We start from the raw sequence: 26,586 nt of genomic DNA on the forward strand, positions 1-26,586 counted from the left end.
TGCAAAGAGATGAACTATTTTATTTACACAGTAACCTCTTATTTCAACAGTTCACTGGCTGTTGTATAGGCTTTCTTGGCCTTGTCAAAAAGGCCTCAGGAAGCATTGCTGTGAGCCTTGCAGAGCAGGCTCACCAGTTTACAAAGACCAGAGCACTAGGCCATGAAGTCAGGAAGGGAGAAAACAATGACAGAAACAAACAAGAAACAAAATATGGGACCCCTGGAATGTCCACTCCACAAAGGCATCCATGGAGCTCTCTGCTGCCCAGGTGTCCTTTCTTCTATCTGGACACAGAAGCCACAGAACAAATGTTTGTTGAATGAATCCCTTCCTAGGTTCATCATTCACTCAACAAACATTGTTGATCATTCCTTGAGTGAAGGTTGTGTTCTCTCTAGGAGACATAAGGAAGTGCATACAAAGATGAAAGGGATGCAGTCCGCATTCATTGAGAAGGATTAGGGGTAGTTAAGAAAACTTTAGAGGATCATTTCAAATGAAAATAATTTCAGCTCTCTCATGAACCAAACTCCTCTGAGTGTGGTTTAACTCCCAGGTAGAGAACACAGGGAGAGATTTGGTGCTTTCTCTTCTAACAGGTTCTCTGACTATAATATTGGAGGGTACAGGAATTCTTGGCCACGATTCTTCAGGAAATTTGAAAAGTAAAAGAGTGTGATGAGAGATGTTGGCTCACTCTCTCTTCCAGAGTAGGACCAGGACTTGGCATGAGGGATAACAGGAGGCACTCTAGATAACAATGTTCTTATTTACTAGAGCAAAGTGTATCCCCCCAAAATGGGTTTTCTGGTGTATTCAGGTAGAAGCAAGTGGATGCAAAAAAGCCTTCTTCGTCACCAACATGGGAAAAACGAGAAGGAAATGGTTTGCTCCAAGGTTTCCCTCCACTCCTGGTTTTTAGAGAGAAAAGCAAAAACAGGCCACATTCTAAAGTAAAGCCTTGCTACTCCAAGTGTGGCTGGAGGATCAGCAGCACAAGCATCGCCTGGAGGCTTGTTAGAAATGCAGAATCTCAGGCCCCAGCCCCAACCTACTGCCTCAGAAGCTGCAGTCTAACCAGATCCTCAGGTGGTTTGTACGCACGTTAAAATTCGAGAAAGCCCGCATTAGACCAGCGTGATGGCTGAACATTGGAATCACCTGAGAAGCTTTTTAAATTACAGATCCCACCCCCAGGAATTCTGATTTAAATAGTCTGGCTCCCTAAGCGATACCAAATGTGCAGCGAAGGTGGTAAAGCAGACAGAGGTCTCCCGTTCTCGACGGGGACCTGTGGAACGGCCGCAGGTCTGGGAGCTGCTGACGCGGGATGAACAGGAAGGGCTCCCCGAAGCCCAGCGATGCCACCGCCTCTTCCTCGTACGGGTGGGAGGGGGACTGAGGCTGGCTGTCCATATCCAGGTGTCCCAGCTTACCCCTGTGCATATACGCATCAAAACTACTCTCTGTGCATTTCAGGATGTGGAATCCGTGTAGAAATTTGTCATGGTAGATCAAAACATTAAGCCTGGAATGCTCTATGCCTGTGTGTGTAATCATCCTCAAATCATTTCCAATTAGGAAGGGTCCTCTGCTGTAGAAGGTAATAGAAGGAGAAAGGTTGCCCACAAAAGTTAGAGGCCTAAAGTTGGAAAGCTCAAAAAGCAAAAACAAAAAAACAGAGAAGAGTTACCCAAAGGAAGCACACCCAGCGAACCCCTGCCATGAGTCAGCGCAGGGGAGGCCCAGCCCCTTCTAGGGGAGCCTGATTAAGGATCAGGCTCAGCTGCCGGGCTGGGCTGGGCTGTGTGAGCTGCTGCTTGTCGTCCCAAGACGAAGTCGTAATAGAAACTTCCCTTCCTTGGCTGCTTAAACTTTTTTTTCCTGTGGCTGGAAAGAAGTGTCACATTTTGCTCCCTCCCAACCCTTCTCCCCCACCCCCTCCCAGGGATCGTGAGCGCGTGTGGAGGGGGTGCTGAGAGCCACCTCCAGCCTCGGGTGACTGCGGAAACTTCCAGCTCCTCTCACTGTAACGCTATGAAGTTCCTCAGGGAGGCCAGGAGCCGGACAGCTGCTTTTCTGTCTCTTTGCTTGCTCTTCTTGAAGATTCTGCAACCAGGGCACAGCCACCTTTATAGCAACCGCTATGCTGGGTAAGTGGAGCGACTTTCACGCCCTGTGCAGCTTTTAGTTGGGTAAGGGGGATGGTTTGCACCCGAGCGTGCCTCATTTTTCCCGGTCTGTGGTCTTGACGTGAATCTGTACACTTTCCCGGTCACCTAAAATAAAATGTGCACGCAGCTCTCAGCTCTTTGGTTAGTTCGCTGAGAGAATGCAGTGGGTGCAAGTCTAGCTGCTCACACTTTTTCTAGTGCACCAACCTCAGCTATGGACCAGGGTTGAATGGGGTTCTGTCTTTGGAGTAGCCACGGCCACTGTTTGCAGTATTTGTCTTGGTTGATGCTCGGCAGGAAGGATGCTGTTGCACCACATGAATTATGACCTGAAAACTAAAGCTTCTCCTTTAGAATTGTATGCAGGAGCAGTGGGTTGAAATTCACCAGTGATTAATTTAAGAACTGAGTGTGACTTTTTCTTTTAGTGCTTGTTAGCCTACAGGGTGATTATTAGGTGGTTATTAGAAAGATTTTCAAATCTGAGGGATGCAAATGAGTCAACCCAAAATAAGCAGAATAAAAGTAGCCAACTGTAAAATCATGGGTATTTTTCTGAAGGGAGAAACATACAATGGAAAAACAATTTTTGCCCCTCTGTAGGTTAGCATGCTTTGTGTTTGCCTTTCAGAAGGAGGCACAGAGCTGCGTAGAAGGCAGTGTGTGACTCGGCAGGTCTTATTATCGTGAAGGCTTGCTGTGGAATAGACAGCATGTGCTTTGCTCAGATTTGCAGGAGGTCGTTCTTTGAATCTGGAAATTTTGGCATTCTTGCATTTTAGAGCTGGAAGAAACTTAAGAGAGTTTCTCTAGTTCAATTCCTTTCTACAGAAGAGGAAAACCAGTGTCTTAAATCTTTTTACATAGTCTACTATCGTTCGACAATTACCAGTTGAGGAAAGCTTTCATATAGATCTGGATTATGACCAGGTAGTGCCCAAAGTCTTATAGCAAAGTTGTTCTTTCTAGGAACAGTGTAGAGAAGAATTTATAAGTGGGACCCTGGAAAAGAGAATTGTGTTCCTTTCTCCCCTGAGGAATCTGGGCACTGCTTTTAGAGTTCCCTGAATACAGTGCTTACAGAGGAAATTTAAAAACATATCCTCAGTTTTAGAGGATGCAGGTTAGGGGTGGAGGTACAGGTTGAGATTAGCGCTAGAGATGGTAATACAATCTCCAATTTTTTTATCCCGATGTTCGGGGAGAAACAGAAAGGAGTTAACATCTGAGGGCTGCTTTTCAGGCTCCTAGACACACATGGTTCAGGCTTTACATCCGGTCATTTGTCACTGCCTTGGAGATCTGGATGAGGAAGCCATGTGTAATGACTGATGGTTGTGGAGGAGTTGACTCTGACTCTTGTAGCTGATGTGAGGACCGTAGATCACAGATTTAGACATGCCGTGTGACACAGGACCTCACTCCTCCGCTCAGCTGTGGCCCTGTCCATAATTATTTCGGTGTGTGGCGCTCCTCGATGACAAGTGACCAGGCCGGCTTCAGCTGAGCAGGTGTGCGCCCTTTCCTAAGCACCACTTTAGCAGAGGAAGTGAGGCCGATGGCGGCGCCCTTTCCCTATCGAATTTGCAGTCACTGGAACCTTTCTGGAGGAAGTTGCTCTGCCTTTTCTGTTCTGCAATGAAAGGCGTCATGGCTGTTTCTCTTTGGCTGCTACATAAGTTACTCCCAAATATATAAATTACCAGAGGTCTGAAAGGTGGAGGAAAAAGAAAAAGATGAAACCATGAGGAACCGAAGGAGCCTTACCTGTCCCTCACAGCAGAAGCCTAGGGCTTCCTTAAAACCAGAAATATTTCTGAGCCCACTCACCATCTAAAATGGGGGATTTTAACTTACCTTCATCAGATATGTCATTGTCTCGTCACCAAAGACAGAAATGCTGCTTAAGTTTGGGATTATTTTGCTTTATTTATTCAGGAACTACTTTCTGCAAGTCTAACTCTTCAGTGAACAAGGACCTGAGGGGAAGCCACAGTAGAATAGTACTTGGCATTATTTTTGTTGCTCATCCAAAGTTATAATTCTAAACTACCTCATTTTTATCTCTCAAGTGATTTGTTTTGGTTTTGTTGCTAATAATTACAGAGCAGCCCGTTTCTTGCATTTTTGTAAAAATATTTTTGTTGGTCTTGGTCGAATCTAATATGTGATTATCATTTGCTGGACTCTGGGCAAAAAATAGAACACTCAAGGCAGACCAGCATGCCTCCTGAGAGCAGCTAATGAGCTCTGTCCTCTTTCTGCATAAACTAGTAACAACTGTATAGTGCCAGTTGGATAAAAGATGCTTAGTAAATGGCAAATTTAAGTGTCACATGGAAAGAGAAAATTGTAGAGACACTGCAAGGAAAATCTGATGACAAAAGCTGATGCCTCTTTGGATAACTATGTTAAATTACACATTTTCAAGGGAGATTTAAAAATACACAGAAAAGGAATAAAGCAAAGTGTGGAAAATAAGTTGACTTCAAATAATATTTGTTGATACTCGACTGTCAGAGGGCTTCAAGGGTTACAGATGCAAGTCAAACATTTCAGTGATAAACGAGTATCAGTCAGTGAGTGAGACTCCTACACAGGCAAACATCACTCTCTGTTCTCTTCTTTTCCCTTATCTCCTCGTATTCCTGGAAGAAGACCTAGTTACTTACTATACTGTGGTATTGAGGGCAAAAAAATAAGGATCTTCTGCATCACATGAAATTAGGATAGATTTTTTTTCTTTTTTTAGTGACAGTGAACGAGATTTAAGACAAGCAATAAATTCTGGCAATGCTGAAGAACTAAAGTGGCTTTGGTTTTTTTCTGAGAACTACTTATTCAGTACCTTCTCCATGCCAGCCAATGTAGTATAATGTTTATAAGTCCTGAAGTTCAGCTGCCTGGGTTTCAATTTCTGCTTTCCCACACTTAGTAGCTCTGTTACCTTGGGCAAGTTCCTTAACCTGTCTGAGTCTCAGTTTCCTTATCTGGGACACAGAGACAATATTAGAACCTTCCTCACCAAGTTGTTGTGAGGATAGATGCAGTAGCACGGGTACCACACGGTTCTTGGCACTTAGTAAGTACTTAACAGGGTGATAAAATAGCTAAGATTTACCAATACTTAATGTAAAAGTTATAAAAATATTAATAATTTTCTTAACAAGCTTATGCAGTTTTTTCTATCCTCATTTTACAGATAAGCTAAATGAGGTACAGGCAGGGTAACACAAGTTCAGAGCTAACTAACCCAAGGTTGCTGGAAGGGCACTGTGGGGTTTTAACCCAGCTCTGCCTGACTGCACAAACTTGACTTCTCCCTCTGCCACCATTCGTGTATAGATAAGAATTGCTTTTAAGGAAAACTGAATATTTAATCTTTTTGGGGGGAATTGATAGTTTCAGGATAATAGGCGAAAGGAGTAGATTATGTAGGTTATAAGTTCAATTAGGTTATGGTCACCTTCTCTAGAGTGACAATGAGTCACCGATGGTAAATCGTCATTAGAAAAGCAGGCAGAGATCATAAGGGGTAGAAAAATGGAAGATGAAAGAACTTTAGATTATCACCAACAAAAAAAAAGTAGCACAGAAAGTGGCCATGGGTGTGTGCCTTCATTCATTCAAAGAGTATTTTTTGAATGCCTACTTGTGCCAAGAACGTTGATGAACAGAGGCAAAGCCTTATGATAGCCCCACACACACCACTAGTATACAGTGTATAAGTGCTGTGTAGGATGAGAAGACTATGAGGATTGACAGAGAGCTCAAGGAACCAAGAAGAGAGGGGTGGAAATCCTTTCCAAGGCCTCGCCTATTCTGGTCACTAGCCTTCCTGGATCTCAGCCAGGGGTGGAGAGAGGACTGACTTCCTCCCACCAGCACTGCTTCTTGGGACTTGAAACTACTGTTATTGGATCTGCCTGCAGAGGCCTCATGGACTCCTTCCTTACCCAGCCCTGCGTTTGTTGAAGTCACCTTTCATGTCTTAGTGCAATTTCTTCCCCTTCTCTTTTCTTTCTCAGCGGAGCAGCTCCAATGACTCAGCATTTACCCACGACCTGAGGTATGTGCGGGGCTGGTTACAGCCCATCAGCTAGGAGGGCTGTAAGCAGAGGGTGCATCTGCTTAGTCAGTGTCCATGCTGTACCCATGCCCCCACCCCCTATGCCTCACCTGCTCCCCCCACACACACCCCAGTTATTTGTCAAGGTCACTAGTCATCCATGGAAATGAGATATGGAGATTCAGAAATTAGACTTGAAGGAAATAAGATTTTTTTTTAAAAAAAAAAGGCAGTTTGGTCCTCAATCCTGTAAGCAAAGAAGCCCCAAATTGAGATGTGACGTATTGAAGAGACGAGGCCCGTGGGAAACACAATGACTCAGTAGAACAGATTCAACTTCAGGGACATCGTAGTGGTTTTCCACCTTACCTCTCTGCTCATCCCCTCAGTCTCTCAACAGCAGCTTTTGATTCTTGTTTCCTCTGGTGGTGGCTTCCTTTAACGCTCTGAACTTCCGGAAACCTGGGACTAGAGTACAAGAGATCAAGCCGGTCATTTGAATCTGGGAGTTATCTTCTATGTTGGCGGGGGAAAGCGTTTTTCAGACAGGATGGCTGTAAATCCCCATTTGCCCAAGACTGGCCAGTTTGCCAGGGACCACCCCATTTTGCACCAGCTGTTCTGGTGGAGTAATGGGCAATGCCCCCTTTCAGTCTGAGAAGGGTCCTGATTTGGATGGCAAATTGTGTGTTCGGCCTTTTTACTCTTCCCTATGTTTGCTTCCTTAATGAGCTTTACTTCAAGTCTTCAGCTACCCTCTTATTTCATTCCTAAGGAGCAAATTTGTCTTTCATTCCTTCCATTCCTGGAACAAATATCCTTCTTGTCCTCTCCTCTCTCTTGTCACAGCCATACTCGGGACTGCTTTATCTCAGCCTAGGTTAAGGTAATTTTCTCCTAACTGAGCCACCTTTCTCTAGTCCTTTCTCATACTGATCATCTTAATAAAATAAGACTCTTGTTATGTTACTCCCTTGCTCCAAGAGCTACTATGGCTCCCTATTGCTGACTACATCAAAGCCAGAATCCTCTGCCCGGCTTTCAAGGCCTCTATAATCAGACTCACTGGTTCTTCTACTTCTATTTCTCTCTCCCTCCGCCCTGAAACCCCTCTGTAGTCAGGTCCGGAGAACTAGAGAGCTCAGCATTGCTCATCTTTAACAAGCAAAGCAGCGGGACCCATTCATAATAAGAGCCTAAAGCAAGAAGACACCATCTTGAATCGTGAAAGATAGGTTGAAATGTGTGAGATATAGACAGATATAGATTTGGGGCATTAGGAACTATGAAGGATGTATGCCGTGTTTTGAGGTTGGTATTAAACCCTTCCCCCACAAGTCAGTGTGTGGCTGATGGAATTGTTCTCCAGTGCCTTCTAGAGGTTTTTTTTTTTTTTTTATTTCTTGGCCCTTATTAATGGTAGAATATTCTTAGTTTTCCTTACGCTCTAGCTCAAAGTGCAACCCCTGAGTGCTGACTGTTTATCAACTGATTATACCGAAGCTCTCTTCCCTGTGGTGTGTTCTATGAGTCGGGGCCTCCTGCTTTGCTTGTTCAAGATGTGCAGTGCGGTAGCTCCCTACTCCTCTGACCTGAACTCACCGGCGGACTGTACTCCCTGGGGACCAGCATTGCCCCTGCCACTGAGTTAGTGGAAGGAGGAGTGTTGCAAATGCTTCTGGGCCACTTTCTCCCTGGAGCCTGATCTGGTAATGGAGCCTTAATTTTATGGCGCCACGATACTTTCTGGGTAATACCATTAAGCATAATCACTTCCGCACCCTGAAAAGCAGTGAAGGATGTTAATGTTTCATAACTTCACAGCTTATATTGTGAGAGCCACAAAAGCATTACATGTTTTTCTGTCTCTGTAAATGGGATTACTGAACAGAAAATAAAACCTCTTTTGGTGACTCGTTTTGGAGTCTTCATTACGATCAATCAGTAGATAATTGGTTTATAGGATTAGAATTTGCTTTGCCAAATAAATGCCTACCCAATCTGCCTCTGGGCAATAGCTTCTTTACATAGAGAGGGTGGAATGCAGAATATGAACGTTTAGGATCTTGTTCTGGGTAGTATAGTATAGGAAATTTAAATTTCCTAAAAATTAATTACTTTGTTAAAGGTTGAAGCAAACTACTGCTAGTGGTTTTCTTCAACAAAATTACCATCTTTGTTCTTTTTCTTTCGGTGTACTTTGAAAATAGCAAAACATTTTCTTATTTTAGTACCTATGTTATAAAGGATACTCTAAGGTTGTTGTGTTTTTCATTGTCGTTTTTGCTTTAGTGAAGAACCCCAAAACTTAATGGCTTAAACAAGAAATTTCTCACTTGTAAGAATCCAGAGCAGGTGTAGTTGGTAGTGCCAGAAACCCAGGCTCCCTCTGTCCTGCACCTCTGCCACGCTCAACACTCAACTCGCAAATGTGGTTCAAGAAGGAGCCTGGTAGGTCTTGCAGTCCAGCCAACAGGAAAGGGGAAGGAATAGTCACCCTCCTTTCCTTTAAGAGCACAGTCCAGAAGTTCAAACATCACTTCCTACTGGACATAATCAGTTAGATGGCCTTAGCTGCAAGGGAGGCTGTGAAATAATGGTCTTTAGGCGGGGAGGCCAGATCTGGGAGAACATACTGAGATATAACTAGCAATCTCTCTCTCATTGGTCACTCTGATAGTTAATGGTTATCAACCCATTCTCCCCTCCACTTGGTTCTCCTTAAGAAACAATCCATCCAAATAGGCCTTTAGAATTTTGCATTTCAAGCTGATTTAAAGTGTGCATTTTTATTCTGTAAATCGTCTTCTTAAGTCAGAATGTCAGAACTGGAGGAGAAAAAAATCGCAGTCCAATCCCTTTATTTAATACATACAGAAGCAAAACTCCAAAAACATAAAGGGATTTGCAGAGCTGGTGGTGGAGTTAGCACTAAAACCCAGGTCAGTAGAGTTCACAGCTTTCTTTACAATTGACAACACTGTCTTTGGTGAATCCAGGAAACTTCTTACTTTTTCCTATTCCCTAGAGTTGTTGGGGGTGAAGTAAAATGATTTGGCAAGGCTGAGAAGTGTTTACTGAGGGAGGATTTAATTTCATTTCTATAAATATTTGTAGGGTATCTGGCCCTCTGCTAGTCCGGGACAACAGAGATAAAAGAGCAGTCCATGTGCACAGCGTAATGAGTAACTCAAGCAAGTAAACAAACAATTCCAACTCGGGGACCACTGTGCCTGCAGAGAAAACTCTTGTTGCCAGTGAGTGCAGGGGAGGGTCACTTAATCCAGACTGAAGGGTGGAGACAGGTCAAAGAAGGCTTCTTGGTTGTGACATGAGTCTTAAAAGACAAACAGGAATTTGAGTGGATTATTAAATATGCAAGGTCTTTTACATTTTTCTTTCAAATGGTTGGTACTCAAAGAACACGGCCCTGATCTCAGTCATAAAGAACAGGTAGAAATCAGGTAAGGCTTTCCAGACACAGGGAATATATTGCATGTGCAAAGAACTATAGTCATGCATCGCTTAACGGGGATACGTTCTGAGAAATGCGTCGTGAGACAATTTTGTTGTTGTGTGAACTGTCATAGAGTGCACTGAAGGGGAACAAAATTTGCTACCTCAAATGTGTCTCTTTAATATGAGGATAATTTGGGGCCGATTATTTTTAAGAAACAAAAGACTCAAAGATTTTCTTGCTACCTCCCCCTTTACTGCCTAAAAGAATTCAGATTAAAAAACCTGTCTCAGGAGTCGAGCTATCACCTTAGCATAACACGAACTAGGTGGTAGACAGGGAGGAACCTAGAAAAGCCTGTTTGTTGGGCTCCCCTCTGTGTTATTCTGTTTCTGTGTGGCAAACACTTGTTTTCCAAATGTTTGCTCCTTTTCACCTACCTGTGAATTGCCTTCCTTCCCTTTGAAGTCCCTGACACTCTCCACCCTCAACATATTCTTTTGTCTTGAGCTGAGGATGGTATTTAAGGTGAGGGCTTTGGCTGTTTTGGCAAGTTACTTGGTTTTCCTGGGTTTCTTTCGTGTATATATCTTATTAAACGTTTGTTTGTTTTTCTCCTGATTAATTTCTCCGGATTAACTTTTGTTAATCTGTCTCATATCGATTTAACTCTTAGACCAGCTGGAAGAACCTAGAAGGATAGAGGAAAATTTCTTCCTCCCCTACAGTACTTACACAAACCTAGATGGTACAGCATACCAGACACCTAGGCTATATGGTACTACCATTGTATATGTGGTCCATCCTTCATGGAAACATCCTCATACAGTGCACAACTATACCAGTGAGAAAGCTTGGTCAAGTCTAGAAAATCAGAGCAATTAAATATGGCTAAAATAAAGGATATTCTCTTGGTGGGAGTAAGAAGAGGTAAGGTAGACTTCAAGGTCATGAAGCACTTTATGCCCCATAACATGGAATTCTGGTCTCTCCCAAAGGTGATAGGCTGCTAATGAAAAATAGTAAGCAGGGAATTTAGATGACTAGAGTTTGTTTGATTTTTTTAAAGAAAGTTTCCTTGACCATCTTGAGAAGGGAAGACTTGAGGGCTGAATATTTGGAGGCAAGAAGCTTGGGATATTGTGGTGATCATGGTAATACACGAGAGCCTGAGCCAAGCCAGAGCCTTGCTTATGGCAGTGACAATCGAAAGAAAGGAGGGAACTAATTAAAGAAATATTTAAGAGGTAGATTTTCATAATTAGGTAACCAAATGGGGAGAAGACAGAGAAAATAGTGTCAAGGGATTCTCAGGATTTGGTGACAAGACTGAGCTCTTTGCGGAGAAAGTAAGTACTTTTTCAGATATGTATAGTTTGAAGTGCCTATAAAGTGCACAACTGGATACAGGGATCTGAAGCTCAAGAGAAAGATCTAGACTGTGAAATAGATTCCAGTAATTGAAGTGTAAAGAGAATTTCTTGAAACCTTGAGTGTAGAATAGAGCACCCAGGAAGCACTCATTACATGAAAAGAAGAGAGAGCCAAAAACTATTTCAGAACAGAAGGAAAAAGCCAGAGAGGAAACTAGTAGAAAGGCCTAGAAAGAGAATAAGAAACCCAGGAAATGTCAGTTAAAGGAAAATAAGAGATCCAAAAAAGGAGAGGTCAGTCACATCAAGTGCTGCAAAGTAGTATCCATTGGTTTGGCCATTAAGGAAACCATTTGTTCTTAAAGGTGCTTTTGGTGGATTGGTGAGTGAAAACTAGACCATGGTAGGTGGAGGAATGAATGAGATGTGAGGAGATTAGCAGCGAATGTAGACCATGATTTCAAGAAACTTATCCATGAAGAGAAGGTGGTGATGGAGGTGGAGAGTCAATAACTAGAGTTGAAGAAAGGTTTTGTTGTTTTGCTTTTACTTCTTAAGATATGAAAGATATGGCCATATTTTATGCCAGGTGGTAGGAATAAGAAGAGAGGGAGAGACTATAGATAAAGAAAGGGGTGGGGGGAAGTGATGGAGTTAGGTCTCTGAACAGACAGAAAGCTAGCTCTTTTCTCTGTAAAGTAGGAGGCGAGGTCTTTGTCCTATGAAGAGATAGTGAATAGGGAACCTGATAAAAGGAGAGATGATTTAAAATATTCCTGAGGGAAATGACTTGGATCTTCAGAAGGGCCACCAAGCATTACTGAGGATCCAGCTGATGGCAGAGATGAGTCGGTAATGTAACCATGAACCCAGCTCCACGGTTTTCTTGAGGATCATTCCATGTTTCCTCATGTTACCCGGAACACGCCACTGTGGACCCTCACCATTAAATCTATTACAACTTCACTAAAGAGTGAGGACATATCTTTAAATAAGGCCTTAGGAAGCCAAAAAGCAAGTCAAGCAAGGTTAATGTCAGAAATCTGCCCATCCATTCTCTGCCTTTCTCTTCTCTGTGCCTGCGAGATTGGCCTCTGTGGCCTGTGTCTGGCTGCCTTCCCCAGCAGAAAAATAGAGGGCAGGGGGAGAGAAAGGTTAGGTGTATTTCTGTCCCTCCTTCCTGGTTTCAGTGCCACAGTTCTGATAGTAGCTGCTAGCCTCCACAATAATGGCTCCTGCGGGGTAGCCCCTCCTTCAAGGGCCAGCTCTCACTGCCCTCTAGGAGCGTAATTTCCTTCCTTCTTTTGTCCCTTTGGACCCAGGAATCACTAATCTCTGGGTGCTTCAGCATCCTTGTCTGTTCCCTTTCCCTGCCCACATCTCTGTAAATAGCCCCTTTATTAAAGTCTCTTCAGCTGAATCATCTGAGCAGAATGCTGTTTCTGGTGGGACCCTGACTGATAGAGAAACCAAGCCATTATTGAAAGCAGAAAGAATACATGTTTAGCTCTGAAGATTTGTGTTAAAGCAATTTCTGGAGCTCAAAATGAAACAAGACAGAAATGAAACAGCAATGGAAGAAAAAAAGGGTAGGAAAAGGCTGCCACTAATTTGTATTTCTCTAGTATTGAATGAAGAGATAAAGTACTTTGTAAATCAGAATATAATATAAGGTATTATGTTAGGTAAATTATTATGTCTAATGTTAGTTGAAAAGGCTCTCATGTAGAAACATCCTGTTACAAAATTGATTACCTTTCCATTACCTTCCATCTTCCTGGGGAATTAAATAAAAGATCTGGGAGAATGTCTCAGTGTCTTCTTAATCAAATGGATGAGCCTCACCTCTCTCCTGTTGTCAGTTACCTGAGAACCGAAGGTACCGTCTCCTCTTCCATTTTTCTCGTCCTCCCATCCTGCCTCATTCCATGACACTTACTGACCAAGTACCAGGAGTCGCAATGATGACTTACTGACCATCATTCTTTATCCCCATGTAGGGTTAGGAATCTTCAAAGTAGAGCATCAGTGACTCTGCCTCCTGAGGGCTTATGCTTTAATCCAAGGACCTAACCTGGAAAAAAACAAATGAAAATACAAATACATTAGGTCAACACTCCCCCCTCCCTGCTCTTTCTCAACCTTTGTTTTTTTAACACACACATCATGTATTTTTATAGCATTTCAGTCTTATATTACCAACCGCTAAAAGCTGAAACTTCTACAGGATCACGCATTTTATCACCAGATGAGAATACTGGTCTATTTTTGCACTTACAGAATCTGTAACCATTTGCGCGTGACCTCATTTGCCGTATTTTCATTTCCCCCATCTACCTTTCAGACCGTCCTCTTCTTATCAGCCTAGTTCATGAAGAACCTAAATGTCTACTAAGTTCCTTTTTGTGATTTTTGTGAATGCAATGAAGACACAAGATTTGTAATAAGATATGGCTGAGGTCCTATTACACCGTATCAATCATGCTTCCATGGAATGTCTGTGACGTGTGTACAATGTTGTGAGCGCAATATATTTGGCGTCAAAATTGCTAAATCTGTGGGGGGGTTAGAGACATTGGGGACAAGCCTGTGTAGCAAGATGTTTGGAGTAGTTGGAAATTTGCTGCTGAAAAAATATTCTCAGCCCTTGACTTACAAGGCAGAAGAGGAGAACATGTGGAGTTCCATCCTCCCTAAGTTTTCAGCCCTCTGTGGAAGCAAAGGGAAATGACTACATGTGACGAGTAGAAAATTACCTTAATATAATATCTGACAGGAAAACCACTTCGGTATTTCAGAGAGGAATATAGTCTGCCTTGTTTCCTCTGCTAAAGTGAGGGTTTCTTTTTTCTCTTTTTCCCTAGAAACCTAGTTTGCTGAGGTAGTTCATTCTCCATGACAGCTCTTCCAAAAACTCTCCAATGATTTCAAGCCCCCAGTCTACCTAACCCTCCCTTCCTCCCACTCTGACTAACAAAAGCAAAGAAATGTAACTCTTCCTGTACTGATAAGATGGAGGCGATATGGCATCTGACCTGTTATCTTGGCTTCCATCCTCTCTACCTCAAACTATACAGGTCCCTCACCCACGTCTCCTTTCCAAGACAATATTCATTCAGTCAACACTGTTTATTGAGTGCCTACCATGTGCGCAACACTATTTTAAAGCCTAGGAATACAGGGATCTACGTGCTAGGCATATAGCACTACTTTAGGCACTAGTAAATAAAACAGTCTCTCATGGAGTTTACACTCTAATGGGATGACAGAAAATTAATAAACTATAGTGTTAAGTTCTGATAAGGGTTATGAAGATACATAAAGCATAAAAAGGGGATAAAGAGTGTCCAGAGAAGAGATGAGAGGAGTAAAGTGAGACCAGGAGCCATGTGAATATCTGAGGGTAGAAATTTCCCCAGCAAGTGGGTTGGGAGCCTGTGTGGCGTGTCCCCGGACAGTGGTTCTCAGACCAGCAGCATCAGCTTCTCCTGGGAACTTGTTAGAAATGTAAATTCTCAGGCCACACCCTCTCCCCATTAGGAACTCCAGGGGTGGGCCCAGCAATCTGGGCTTTAACGAGCCCTCTGGGTGATGGAAGCTCAAGTTTGAGAACCCCTGTGGAGGACAAGCACCAAGGTGACATGGCTGGAGTTGAGCCGTTGAGGGGAGCGGTCCCTCAACCTTTGTTCCTGCTCCTCTCCTGCAGATAGCCCTCTACTTCCTCTTAACACTGGGAAATGTCTCAAAATCACCTCCCCTCTCTTCCTCTCTACCTTTCTCTAGGCAGCACACATTTCTGGGGAAGCCCTCCCTCCTCCACGCCTGCCCACCCTTCATGAGCCAGTTTAAACACTACTCCTCCAGCAAGAGTTCCCTGGTCCCACCAATCAGCTGTGATTGCTCCCTCCTCTGAGATCCTACAGCCGTCTCTCTGTCCTTGATAACCAGCAGCACACTCTGCTGGGTATTCCAGTTGTTTGTGGATGTCTTATCTTTCCTTTTCAGTCATAAGCAAGTTGAGAGTAAGGTGCTGTATCTTATTCTTATCTGTATTCTCACAGTCCCCAAATAGTGTCTGGCATATTCAGTAAAATTTAGACGGAGGGAAGGAGAGAGGAAGGCAGGCAAGGAAGGAGACTAACAAATTACGAATCAAACTGCTGACATTTGCAGGCAGTTTTGCTGGACTAGACTTCATCAAGGAAAAGTCGTGAGAAGTAGAAACCATCTGCCCCTTCTGGCTGCAGGAGGAACGGGGGATCCCCAGCGCCGCCACCTGTATGTGCCTACGTGTGGTATTCCTCGCCCTCATGTCACATCTCCCTGCTCCGTGTGTTTCAGATATCACTCGCACAATTACCCAAATTTGGTCTCAGGTATTTTACTTAGGCTCCTAAAATTGCTCTGAACAGCATTCTGCTTTGGGTGGAGATCTCGGAGGCTAAGCCGCTCTTCCCTGTGGAGCGCCACGGTGAGCACCAGCTGGTGGGCATGTTGATCAGCCATCGCCTTTTACCGTGTTTAGAGACGCCATCCCTGCCTTTTTGTCGTTATTGTTTTATCCTCTAGGGAATACACATGAACTCATCTGAGATTATAGATCACTCCTTAATCATCACGTTCAGTTTAACATCTCTAGTCTTTGTATAATTTTTACGAATCAAAGGCCTTCCAATTTATCTCTCGGAACTTTATTGTCCACGTTCTTCCTTTTAGCCCATCTTTTTTTAACTCTTTAGATGTCTTGATGCAATGAGAATATAAGTTTGCTTATAATTCCTGTACTCAGTTCCCCTACTCAAATCGCCATATAAATTCCAGGGGCCACAGCAACAGAAGGGCCCTGGAGAGTAGAGGCCGGCTGCCTTTAAAATAAGCTAACAATAAAAAGCTGAACAGATAGAATCCATCAAATAGAGCGCCATGCGGTTCAGTGTCCTCAGACTTACAGCATCTCCTGATTGGAGCTCAGCACGCTTCCCATGGAGGCAGTCATGCTTTAGTAAAATCTGTAAATATCCAGACAAATTGTGTGAAATCAGCTGGTCCCTGTGAGAAAGGCTTAAAGTCTTAGAAAGCCTTGAGTTAAGGAGTTGTGGAAGGAGAAGTAGGAGGAGATGAGGACCAGCTGAGACACAGCAAGAGGAAGGTCCAAGGTTGGAGATTTACTCCCCAGTTGTGAAACTAATACATAGTTTCTCAAGAAAACATATGACATGCCAAAGGACTTGCCACCATTCTGACCTCTTTTTTGCATGTGAAAAAGAATTTGCTTTTTCCTTTAATGCAACTTATATAGAGAGCATTTAACTACAGGATGAATAAGCTCACTGTGGGCCCACCTATTGGTAGGTTAGTTCTTTCTAGGAAAGGGATCTTAACAAGAAAAAAGTTAGATAAAATGGTGAAGTGGAATTATTGCCAATTCAAAGCTTCAGTCAACTCCCCTCCAATTAAGCATGCTAAATCAACCAGTGGAAAGACGCAACATCAACATGATGACCCAGTCTCATTTCTATAGTAGCAAATTGCAAATACTTAATGATTTACCCAAAATAGAAAATTTTTATGGCAAATATTTAACAAAGGTTTTGTACTCTTATACATATTGTACAATTTATTCAAAAGTTATTATGCACAGCTTCTGGTAAACATTGTATCTTTAAGTATTAATTACTTGAAATATTCTTCTGTTCATTTCATAGTACTATGGGAAGCCAGTTCTTCATTTCACCCCATTAAAAATATCCATTAACTTCAAAAAATAGAAATGGCAAAATTGGGGCCCATGAGAATAGCACATCCTAAGAAGTAAGACCTGGAGCTTTCTTTTCCTGCTATCATCATTAAGAATAACACAACCATCTTGCTTTCACAGTTCAAGCGGTAATTCACATCTCCCCTACTTTGTGGAACACCTTATATTCTTTACCTACTTGTTGTCAGCCTCTGAGCAGCTGATGGGGATACTCATTTAATAATTCAGCAAAGGCTTACAAGCGCGTCTTTATTGCCATTAATAGAAGCAAATAATTGTTTTCTTCCATAGCATTTGTCTTCCAGAACATCACTTAACTTCCTCCTGAGCTCGCAAAATGCTCTTCAGTGGCACTTATCAGTTTGTATTGTAGCTGTCTGTTTAATTGTCTGTTCTTTCTGACTAAACTGTACACTCTTTAGGGGAAAGAACCTCGTCATTCTTCTTCCAGTCCAATCTCTACACAGACTGCAGGTACCTGTAAGTTTTATTATTGTTACTCCTTTACCCACTGAAGTTGAACCACAATAAGTTGCCAATATTTGACTTTTTTATCTAAAGTAATAGCAATTTCATACGGTTCAACCTAACAAAAGCTTCAACTAACTCTGAAAAATCAGGACTTTTTATTCATGCTGTGGAAATACTAGCAGCTTATAAGCAAGTTTTCCATTAAAACACCAAACACCGATCTATCAAGTTTACAGAGGGTATTTCTCAAACTTTAGTATTCAGATGAATCACCAGGGGGTCTTGTTAACAAAGCAGATTCAGCCTCAGGAGGGCTGGGGTGGGGCCTGAGACTCTGCATTTCTTAACAGGCTCCCCGGTGCTGCTGATGTTGTGGTTCACTGGCCATCCTTTGAGTAGCAAGTTTTTGGACCACCCCTCCTGAGGGGTCAGGAGCCGTAAGTTCTAGATCTACTACTAGCTATCTGTGTGACTTTAAGTCACTGAATCTTTCTGGGTCTTGCTTTCTGTAATGCCCAGGGGTTCAAGGAGGTGGTCTATTCCTTCCAAGTCCAATGTTTATTACCTGCTAGGATCATGTTTACACATGTTTGGAGAGCCCATACAGCATAAAGGTTAGAACAAGCTCCATCCTCAGACAGCCTGGGTTCATATCCCAGCTTCTCCACTTTCTAGCTATGTGACCTTGGAGGGAGTTACTTAATCTCTCTGTACCTCAGTTTCCTCATCTGTAAAACTGAACTAATACTGAATTAGTCCATATATTTAAAGTCCTTAGGACAGAGCCTAACACATATAAACTCAATAAATGTAATCTATTTGCTGCATTAATACTCTCGATAGTTTCATTTCAAAGAAGCTTTCCTAATGGAATTATCTGAAATGTAGGCAAAGATTTAGAGTGTACACAAAGATGTTTATCTCCAATTTATTCTATCAAAACATGGGAAGCTACCTATATGTTCAAGAATAAGAGAGGTTAATTACAGTGCATATTATGGAATCTTTTATGCCCCTTGTAAGTGTCCACAAATAATTTTCAGTGCTCAAGATACAATATGAAATGAGGATAAAACAGGACACAGAGCCGAATTAACAGCTCGAGTTTAACTATGGTTTCTTACATATGATATAATGAACTATTGTTCGTGCTGTCTAGTCAGTTCCGACTCCTAGCGACCCCATGTACAGCAGAGCGGAACCCTGCCTGGTCTTTCTACGCCATCCTCTCAGCTCTCTGCACTCTATCGGACAGTGCTCCAGCTGCCATTCATAGGGTTTTCATGGCTGAAAACTTTTTTGGAAGAGGGTGGCCAGGTCCTTCTTCCTAATCTATCTAGTCTGGAAGCTCCACTGAAACCTGTCCACCATGGGTGACCCTGCTGGTATTTGAAATCCTGGTGGCATAGCTTTCAGCATCACAGCAACACGCAGCCTCCACAGTACGACAACCCACAAACAGTGGTGTGGTTCCCTGAGCACAAGGAAACAAATCTTGATGCGGTGATGAGAGCACCGAATCTTAACCACTAGACCACCAGGGCTGGTATAGTGAACTACATCTGGGGAAAAAAATGCTCCAAAATATTAAGTGATTGTTATGACCAAGTGCTAGCATCTTCCTCCCTATACTTTTTTCTATATTTACAAATTCTGTGTGAAGCATGAACAACTAGTATATTCAGAGAAAAAGGAATTTTAAACGTGTAAATTCCATCCTCCCCCAACCCCCGCCAAACACACGAAAATCAACCCTGTAGCAAGGATTTTGGCTTCTGTGGTGCCTTAATGCCGAAACTGTTCTAGAAGCATTGAAAATAAGAATCAGAAGTCAGTGAATTTAATATAACACTCAGTGCCAAACTAGTGACTTAAAACTGAAACAAGCATGTTCATTTTTTATTTCTGAGAAAAAATGAGATTGTTGGGTTTTCCAATGAAGCATTAAATGGCCAAAGCGGCTGCCTTGCTGAGTGTCACGTAGATACTTGGGAGGCTGCATAATGGGAGCGGGGCTTAAGGCTTTTCAGCTTAGAATAATACCAGAAACAACCAGCGTCATGCTGATGTGTGTTTAAGTGGATGGATTTTCTAATAGAAAGTCTTCAGCAGTCTCAATACCACCGTATGATTAAATCTGTATTTAGATTTTCATTTAAAAGTTAACACAATGGGTCAGTAAAAAGCATTTGAAGTGACTGGAAGGAGAATCCATTACACTTTTACATATATTCCCCTATGATGTGTATTTTTCCCAGCCTGAGCCAGACCATTATATTTTGAGAAGAAATTCAGGAAAAATATTTGCTAGCCATTTCCCACACCATCAATTTCTCTTCAAAGCTGCCATATTAGTGATAATCAGAACCTAGCCCAGGTTGAATGATTTACCAAAGAAGATTATGAGCTATTTCAACTTGCCTCTATGGGGCGTGGATTGAGAGGGAAGTTGGCATAAATTTTCTGCTACTACTCCACTGCCTGGTAAAATCCCTCACCCTTAATTTTTATCTGACTTTTTAGTACTTTGAACTTCTCACTTTTTGGGCAGACATCACCTATGATCTATGGATGCTTGATTCTCTCCCTAACCTGTAACCTCAACCTGAAAACTACAAGAAAAAGAATTTCTGAATAAAACCACTTTTCAATCACTTGCCAATCATTTTTCTTTGCCTCCCTCTCACTCTCATACATTCTAGAATCTGGATTAAAGAGACTTTTGTCTTAAAATACAGGCTTTTCCTTAAAGAATATTGGAAAAGATTGGCTTTGCAGCTACCTTTGTGGCTCATCGCAGTGTAACTCTGGGGCACTCACTCTCGTCCAGGAAAAAATGGTCTCTGAAGTAGGACGCCCAAGAAAACATTATACATCTAACATTTGTTTTATCTTATCCTTATTTTAATTTTAATTTTTCTATGGTTTTATAATATAGACAATATAGCATTACGTTAAATAGTACATGTAGAGGACTTTATATAGAAATTTGGAGTGCTCACAATATACAATCATAGAGCTTTGAAAATGGAGGTGATGATAATCTCAAAGTTCCATTAAGTCAGCCAGCAATAGCATGTACTGGGACCTATATTCATGTATTTATCAAATTTTCATTGAGCACCTATGTGTCTCAAGTTGTTTCAGATGTTGGCATTATAAAGGGCTAGGAATAAGGCAGGCAAAGCCCCTATTCTAGTAAAGCCCATGTTTTCATGACAGAGAGAGACAATGCGTAAGTGAATAAACAATAATAATGACTTACAACAGGTAGGATATAAATAAGCAAGATGCTGTGACTTTCGTTTATTCATTCAAAAAATGTTTATTGCTTGTCTGCTACGTACCTAGTAGTTTGCTGAGCATCTTGCACAAAATAGATGTGGTCCTTGCTTTCATTGAGTTTACACTCAAGTTAAGGTGGCAGACGTTAATTACAACTGTGGTTAGTGTTATAAGGGAGAGGTAGTACAGAGTGCTAGCAGTTTAGAAGGAACTGACGACTAATAAGACAGGAGACACCTTTCTCAGGATGTCATGTAAGGCAGGGCTTTGAATGATGAGTTTACTGGGAGTGGCTCTTACAACAGATGTGAGCTGGTGAGAGATGTGCTGTCTCCAACTAGGGAGAAAGGAGCCAAGGGTATATGATGCTCCCACTGATCACTGATTCTTTTTAATTGTGTGGTTTTAAAGGGAAATCTGGCCCAATAGGTTACTATTACTTGTATGTGGTACCTTAGATTTTGCAAAGCCCTCTCTCCTGGACTATCTCAGCTGCTCCTCGTCTGCATATGTGGCGTACAAGTAAGTGCTTTAAATTCTGATGTATATAAAAACAGTGCAGGTGCCTTTCCCAAACTCAGTTTCTAAACTCTAGACCTGGATGTGGTCCTTCCACTGTAGGGCAAACTGGAAATTGTGACATGGTACTCGCCGGGGCCCTTTGCTTTGTGTACAGAGCTTTCTGAATATTAGCTATTGGCTTCAAGGGGCAATTGAGCTGCTGTGAGTTGGCTGCAGAGTTGAAGGGGAGGTTGGAGGGGAATGTCAACAGGAAAATTCAGATGTGATTAGTTGATAGGTGAGGCTTACCAAAGGCATCAAGCCACATGAGGAAATCACACCCAAATGCCAAGAGGCTCTACAGGCTGAGAATGGATGTGAATATGAGAAGGTCGTGTAGGAGGAGATACACCTTCTGTTCAATACTCTGATGTGAATGTGCACTTTGTCTACATTTTAAATACAAGAATCTTCAGAGGCAGCGTGTGAGTGAAAAAATATCACTGGATATGTATCCGTAGCTCATTTTTCTTTTGCTTCTTTTCCCTTTTGCCTTTTTTGTATCAATTTTTTTGAGAGAACTATATGTTAGGGATATTAATCCTTTGTATCGTATATATAATACAGGCTTGTTTTTTTGTTTTTTGTTTTTTACCAATTATCACGTCTTTTGACTCTATAAGTAAGGCAAAAGACAATATAAACAATTTTAATGGCTGTAAATTCAAATCTACCCTTAGTTTTTTCTCCTTTGTGGCATTTAGGTTTATCTTGTTTAAAATGTCAAATATCTCTTCTGCTCAAAGTTATACAAATGTTCTGTGGGTTTTTTTTCCTTCTGATTTTGTGATCTTTTTCTTTAGTCTATACGGTCTTTTTCTTTATATGGAATTATTTTTTTGTACATGATGTGAGGGAGAGGATAACTTTATTTTATCCTAGAGGGCCATTTGCAGAAGAGGACATGCAAAGAGTGAATATACATGAAAAGATGCATTTCACACCCAGGGAAGTGCAAATTAAAGCCAGAAAATGCCATTTTGCATATATCAGATTAGCAAAACTTTAAAAGATTGAAAATGCTCAGTGCTGGTGAGGGTGTGGAAGAAACTGGAACTCTTGTACAGTGCTGGTGGAAATGTGAAATTGCTACATGTTCCTTGGAAAATAATCCAGCAGAATCTAGTAAGAGTTAAGATCCTCGCACCCTTGTGCCAAGCAATCCCATTCATTAGAAAATACTTGCCCAAAATAAAAGAAGTACCATGTGTGTTACAATGTTTATTGCAGCACTGTGTTTAGTGATCAAAAAAAACCCAAACCTGAAAACGAACTGAAAGTCCATCAATAAGGGAATGATTGGAAAAATTATGATGTCTCTGTCTATACCATGGAATATTATGAAGCTATTACAAAGAACGAGTTATGTGCATATTTTTACCTGGAGGAATGTGCGTAATATATTGTTAAATAAAAATAGAAGGTTTTAGAGTAACGTGTATGATCTTGTTTTTGAAATATGCTAGTTTTTGCATTGCAGGGATGTTTCTTTGAGATGTTGTTTGTGCTGATTCTTTTTTTCTTTTTAGGAGGTGGGGAGGACACGGTAGCAGTGGTATTTTATGAGAGTAGATTACCTTCTCCCTTTAACATTAAAAATGACCTGATGAGCAACATGAGAGATTTAATTTTATCATATAATTATGTATTTCATAAGAACCAGACTAGGGAAGAGGAAACCTGGGTTCTGTTTTTACTTACATGTTTTGGGTATGTCATTGTGTTTCTAATATCTCTTCTTCCAAAACACGTTGAAAGAACAAAGAAGAAAATGGCAAATGCTTCAAATGCCTCTGAAATAAGGGCAAAATAGGGTAAGATGATAATGTTTCCCCTGAAATTTTTACATTTGCTGTAGTTAAGACCAAGATTTACAAGTTCATAAATTAGTGTCTGCTTCAGTCCACTAGAGAAGGACCAGCATTTTCTCGTTTGGGAAAAATTCAGTGCCTTGATGCCCATACTCAGCATATGGAAAATGTAAGCTTGCCCTGGGTCACAGCCTAGTTTATTTCACGGAATTTCCTAGTCATAGAATGATACATCTAGAAAGAACTAGACTGACCTCAAAGCTAATTGCTTCTCAGAATTACCTGCAGGTTTAACAAATGTAAATACAAAAACCCTGGACGTACCCCAAATGTACTGAATCAGAGTATCCAGAAATTGGGCCCAGAAATCTATTTTCAAATGATTACCAAGTGATCCTGATGCATCTCATCTATAGACTAGTGTTTGTGAACTATCGACGAAGTTTATCAAATAAGGTCAAGTTATCTGCCAAAGGTAATAAAGGCGGTGCAGGCAGCATGCATGTAAAGCCCCTACATAAAAAGTACCTTTTAGTGCTAAGCCCTCCTGCACAGCTGGCAAAATGTGTAAAATTCAAACATGTTTGCAAACTTTCATTTTTTTTCCACACACTAAAAGCCATTGATCCTCGATACGGGATTTTTGTTAAAGTAACATACCAGCTTTGCCATAGAAAGTGTCACCCCTAGCCTGTGTCATTCATGTGCACCTGACCCTCTCAGTCATTATCTTGATACTGGTGTGTCCTCGTCTTTAGGCACAATGCATATACTTTGTGTCAAATATCCAAAGTCGTCTGGGCAAGACTATCCTTTAAAAACGTTACAAGAGTAAAGCTAGTGTACAAATCTTAATTGTATATTCCCTTACTTACTTTTTGAGTAATGGATATGTGACTTATTTAAAAGTTGAAAGAAAATCTATTAACACCAGACCTTCAATATGTGAAACCCTTGAAGAGCTTTACCACTAACAGAGAAACAAAGACCAAATAGAAATGAAAGCTTTTAGCAACACTGAGACAAAGCAAATGGTACGCGTGGTATTTCTCTTTAGCCTCTAAGGCAGTAAAGTACCAGATGTCGTGCAACAAAGTCTGTGGGGACCATGTAACCTAATGGGCGTAGCCAGAGTGCTCAGCTTTAAAAAGCTCTTGTGCTTATAAAAACAAGCAACTTGGCACCATTAACTCCATATGTTAGATTTAAGACTTTTTTCCCCAGCCTGCATTTGATTTACTTAAACATTTTGTAATGCTTACCTTTTGTATTACAAGAGAGAATATAAGTGAATAAAATGTTTGTTCAGCCCCTGATATGGGGGTCTTTCACATAGTAGGTTGCTTAGTAAATATTTGGTGACAGGATTACCTGGTACCTTCTAAATGTGCAGTTGGTCTTTCTTAAGTTGAGTAAGCCACACAAAGTACACATTGGCTTCATTCTCTAGTGGAGCAGGAAATGATCAATGAGGTGAAGAAAATCCAGAGCAGAGTTGTAACTAAGCACAAAGTCCCTAATTCAAACATACTAAAGTGAGCCATTTGTTGAGTTCAAGGCATGCAATGCAGAGAGATAACTATAAGATGACCACATACCATTCCTTCTTTTTTTAAGTTCTGTTTCTGTGACATTCCCCACATGTGGTGCTGCTGACATCTCTCTGACCACCTCTTTGGTCTCCATCACTGGATCCCTCCCCCACCTGATGCTTAGGTTATCCCTCAGGGCTGTCTCTGTGAGCGCTGTGTTCTCTGTCTCCAAGATGTTGATTGTTTGCATGGCTTTAGCTATTGTCTGTGTTCTGATGAGTCTCAAGCCTTTATTTCCAGCCCTGGCTTCTTACCCATGACTCAGTCCCATATGTCCAGTTGGCTGCTGGACATTTCCACGTGGATGCCAACTTCTCTGAAATAGTTCATCCTTGTATTCTACACACATCTTCCCTGCCTCTTTTCCCTATTCTCATTCAATTTGGAGAAATCCAACCACCCAGGGTCAAAACCTTGGTCATTTTTCTTTCACCTCTAGTTCAGTCGCTCACCAAGTCTTATCACTCCTTTTATTCACAGTCTCTTCTGTTTCATTTCTCTCATGCCACCTTCATTATTTCATGCCTGTGTGACCATAATAACCTCATAGCTTACCTTTCTGTTTCCAGTTTCACCTCCTCCAATCCGTTCTGCACATCAGTACCAAATTAATCTTCCTAAAGTGCCGTTCTGTTACATTGCTCTGCTGATCCAGAACACGTCAGTAGGCTGTGACATCTCAAGAATCATGTCCAAACTCATTTGTCTGGCATCCAAGGCCGTCTATAACTTGACCCTTTCCTTTTCCCATTTTAACTCCTTTTTTCATGTCAAAACAAATCTATGTTCCGATCAGAGTGGTCTGCCCATTTCCCCAAACGTGACCACAGCATGCCCACACTCCATTCATATCACCCAGGATGTGGCCCTCACTCTGTCCTCCCATCTGAAATGTAGCTACCCTTCAGCCTCTGGTCACGATAGAGATGGAACTTGAAACAAGCCCACAGAGACATCTCTCTCCTCTAACAGCTCTTTGGGGTGTCAACTGTAGGCACCTTAAGTGTAAAGCCCATAATATGCTTCTTCTAGTGTTTCATAAATAGTAAATGCACAAAAAAGACTTATTTTGACTAGCTTTAGAACCTGGCCCCTTGTCTTGATCATGATTCTCAATTCAACTGCCCAAAATAATGAAGGAAAAGAAAGCCAAAAGAAAATACTGGCAGCTGGGCTCGGTTTTTTTTACCTCCACCTAAGTTTCAAACAAGAAGATCTGTGAATTGAATTTAACCCTAACCTGACTCTGTTTAAATAATCCCCGTCTCCTGAAATTGGGAAATCCATACGTGCTTGGGGAAAGGCATCAGCCCAGATAAAGACATGGAGGAGACACTCTTGCCCGAGAAAGTTTTCTGACTTGCCACCTTGATAAAATTCTTGTAGGGGGATTTTCTGACAGGCATACGTACCCTTACCACATCCGGTACATAACCCATGGTCCTCCTCTGGGGGAGGGAGGCAGTGTGCAGAGACCTGAACAGTTTCCCTACGATTTTGCAAACTCTGTGCTCCTGAGCCTTATCCATAAAAATAAACTATGATTTTACCTGGCTGTGTTTTCTTTAGCCCAAACTAGCTTTTAAAAAAAAAAATCAAAGAAAAACACAATTCTTAAAACCATTGTATGAGTTTTCGGATAGATGCATTATTTTCTTAATTGTGCCAACCACAATTGATTAGGACTTAATATATTTTCCTGTGGGGAATTGGGTAGTTTTAAAAGAAGGTTAAATATTCTAGAAAGTAGTAGACCCAGAGATTGAACCAAAGTAGGCTGGCTTGGGAGAGTGCGAATGTAATTCTTCTGGAAGGCAAAAGAACATAATGAATGTTACACATACCCATTTCTTTGTGTCTTTTAGTGTTATAGATTCAGTCCCCAAAGCCTGCTTCTATGAACAGTACACCAACTAGGCTGAAATCAAGGTGTCAGCAGGCCTGCAGTCCCTCTGGAGGCTCTAGGGTAGAATGCATCCCTTCCCTCTTCTAGCTTCTGGCGACTGCCGATTTGTGGCCACCTCCCTCCAAA

The 26,586-nt window shown here is 41.7% G+C and overlaps 1 protein-coding gene across 1 annotated transcript in view; it reads left to right on the plus strand.

Annotated features, from left to right (window-relative positions):
• Window positions 1-1,860: 1,860 nt before the first annotated feature.
• The window catches only part of CPA6 (carboxypeptidase A6), a 270,901-nt gene continuing 246,175 nt past the window's right edge, over window positions 1,861-26,586 (plus strand). Inside the window, exon 1 of the mRNA XM_004436260.2 lies at window positions 1,861-2,156. Within this exon, the coding sequence (XP_004436317.1) occupies window positions 2,041-2,156 (116 nt within the window). The 5' untranslated portion in view covers window positions 1,861-2,040. The remainder of the gene's footprint in view (window positions 2,157-26,586) is intronic.

Source organism: Ceratotherium simum, chromosome 31 (assembly GCF_057802395.1).
Source record: "Ceratotherium simum simum isolate JZ-2026a chromosome 31, ASM5780239v1, whole genome shotgun sequence".
Classification (NCBI taxonomy): Eukaryota; Metazoa; Chordata; class Mammalia; order Perissodactyla; family Rhinocerotidae; genus Ceratotherium; species Ceratotherium simum.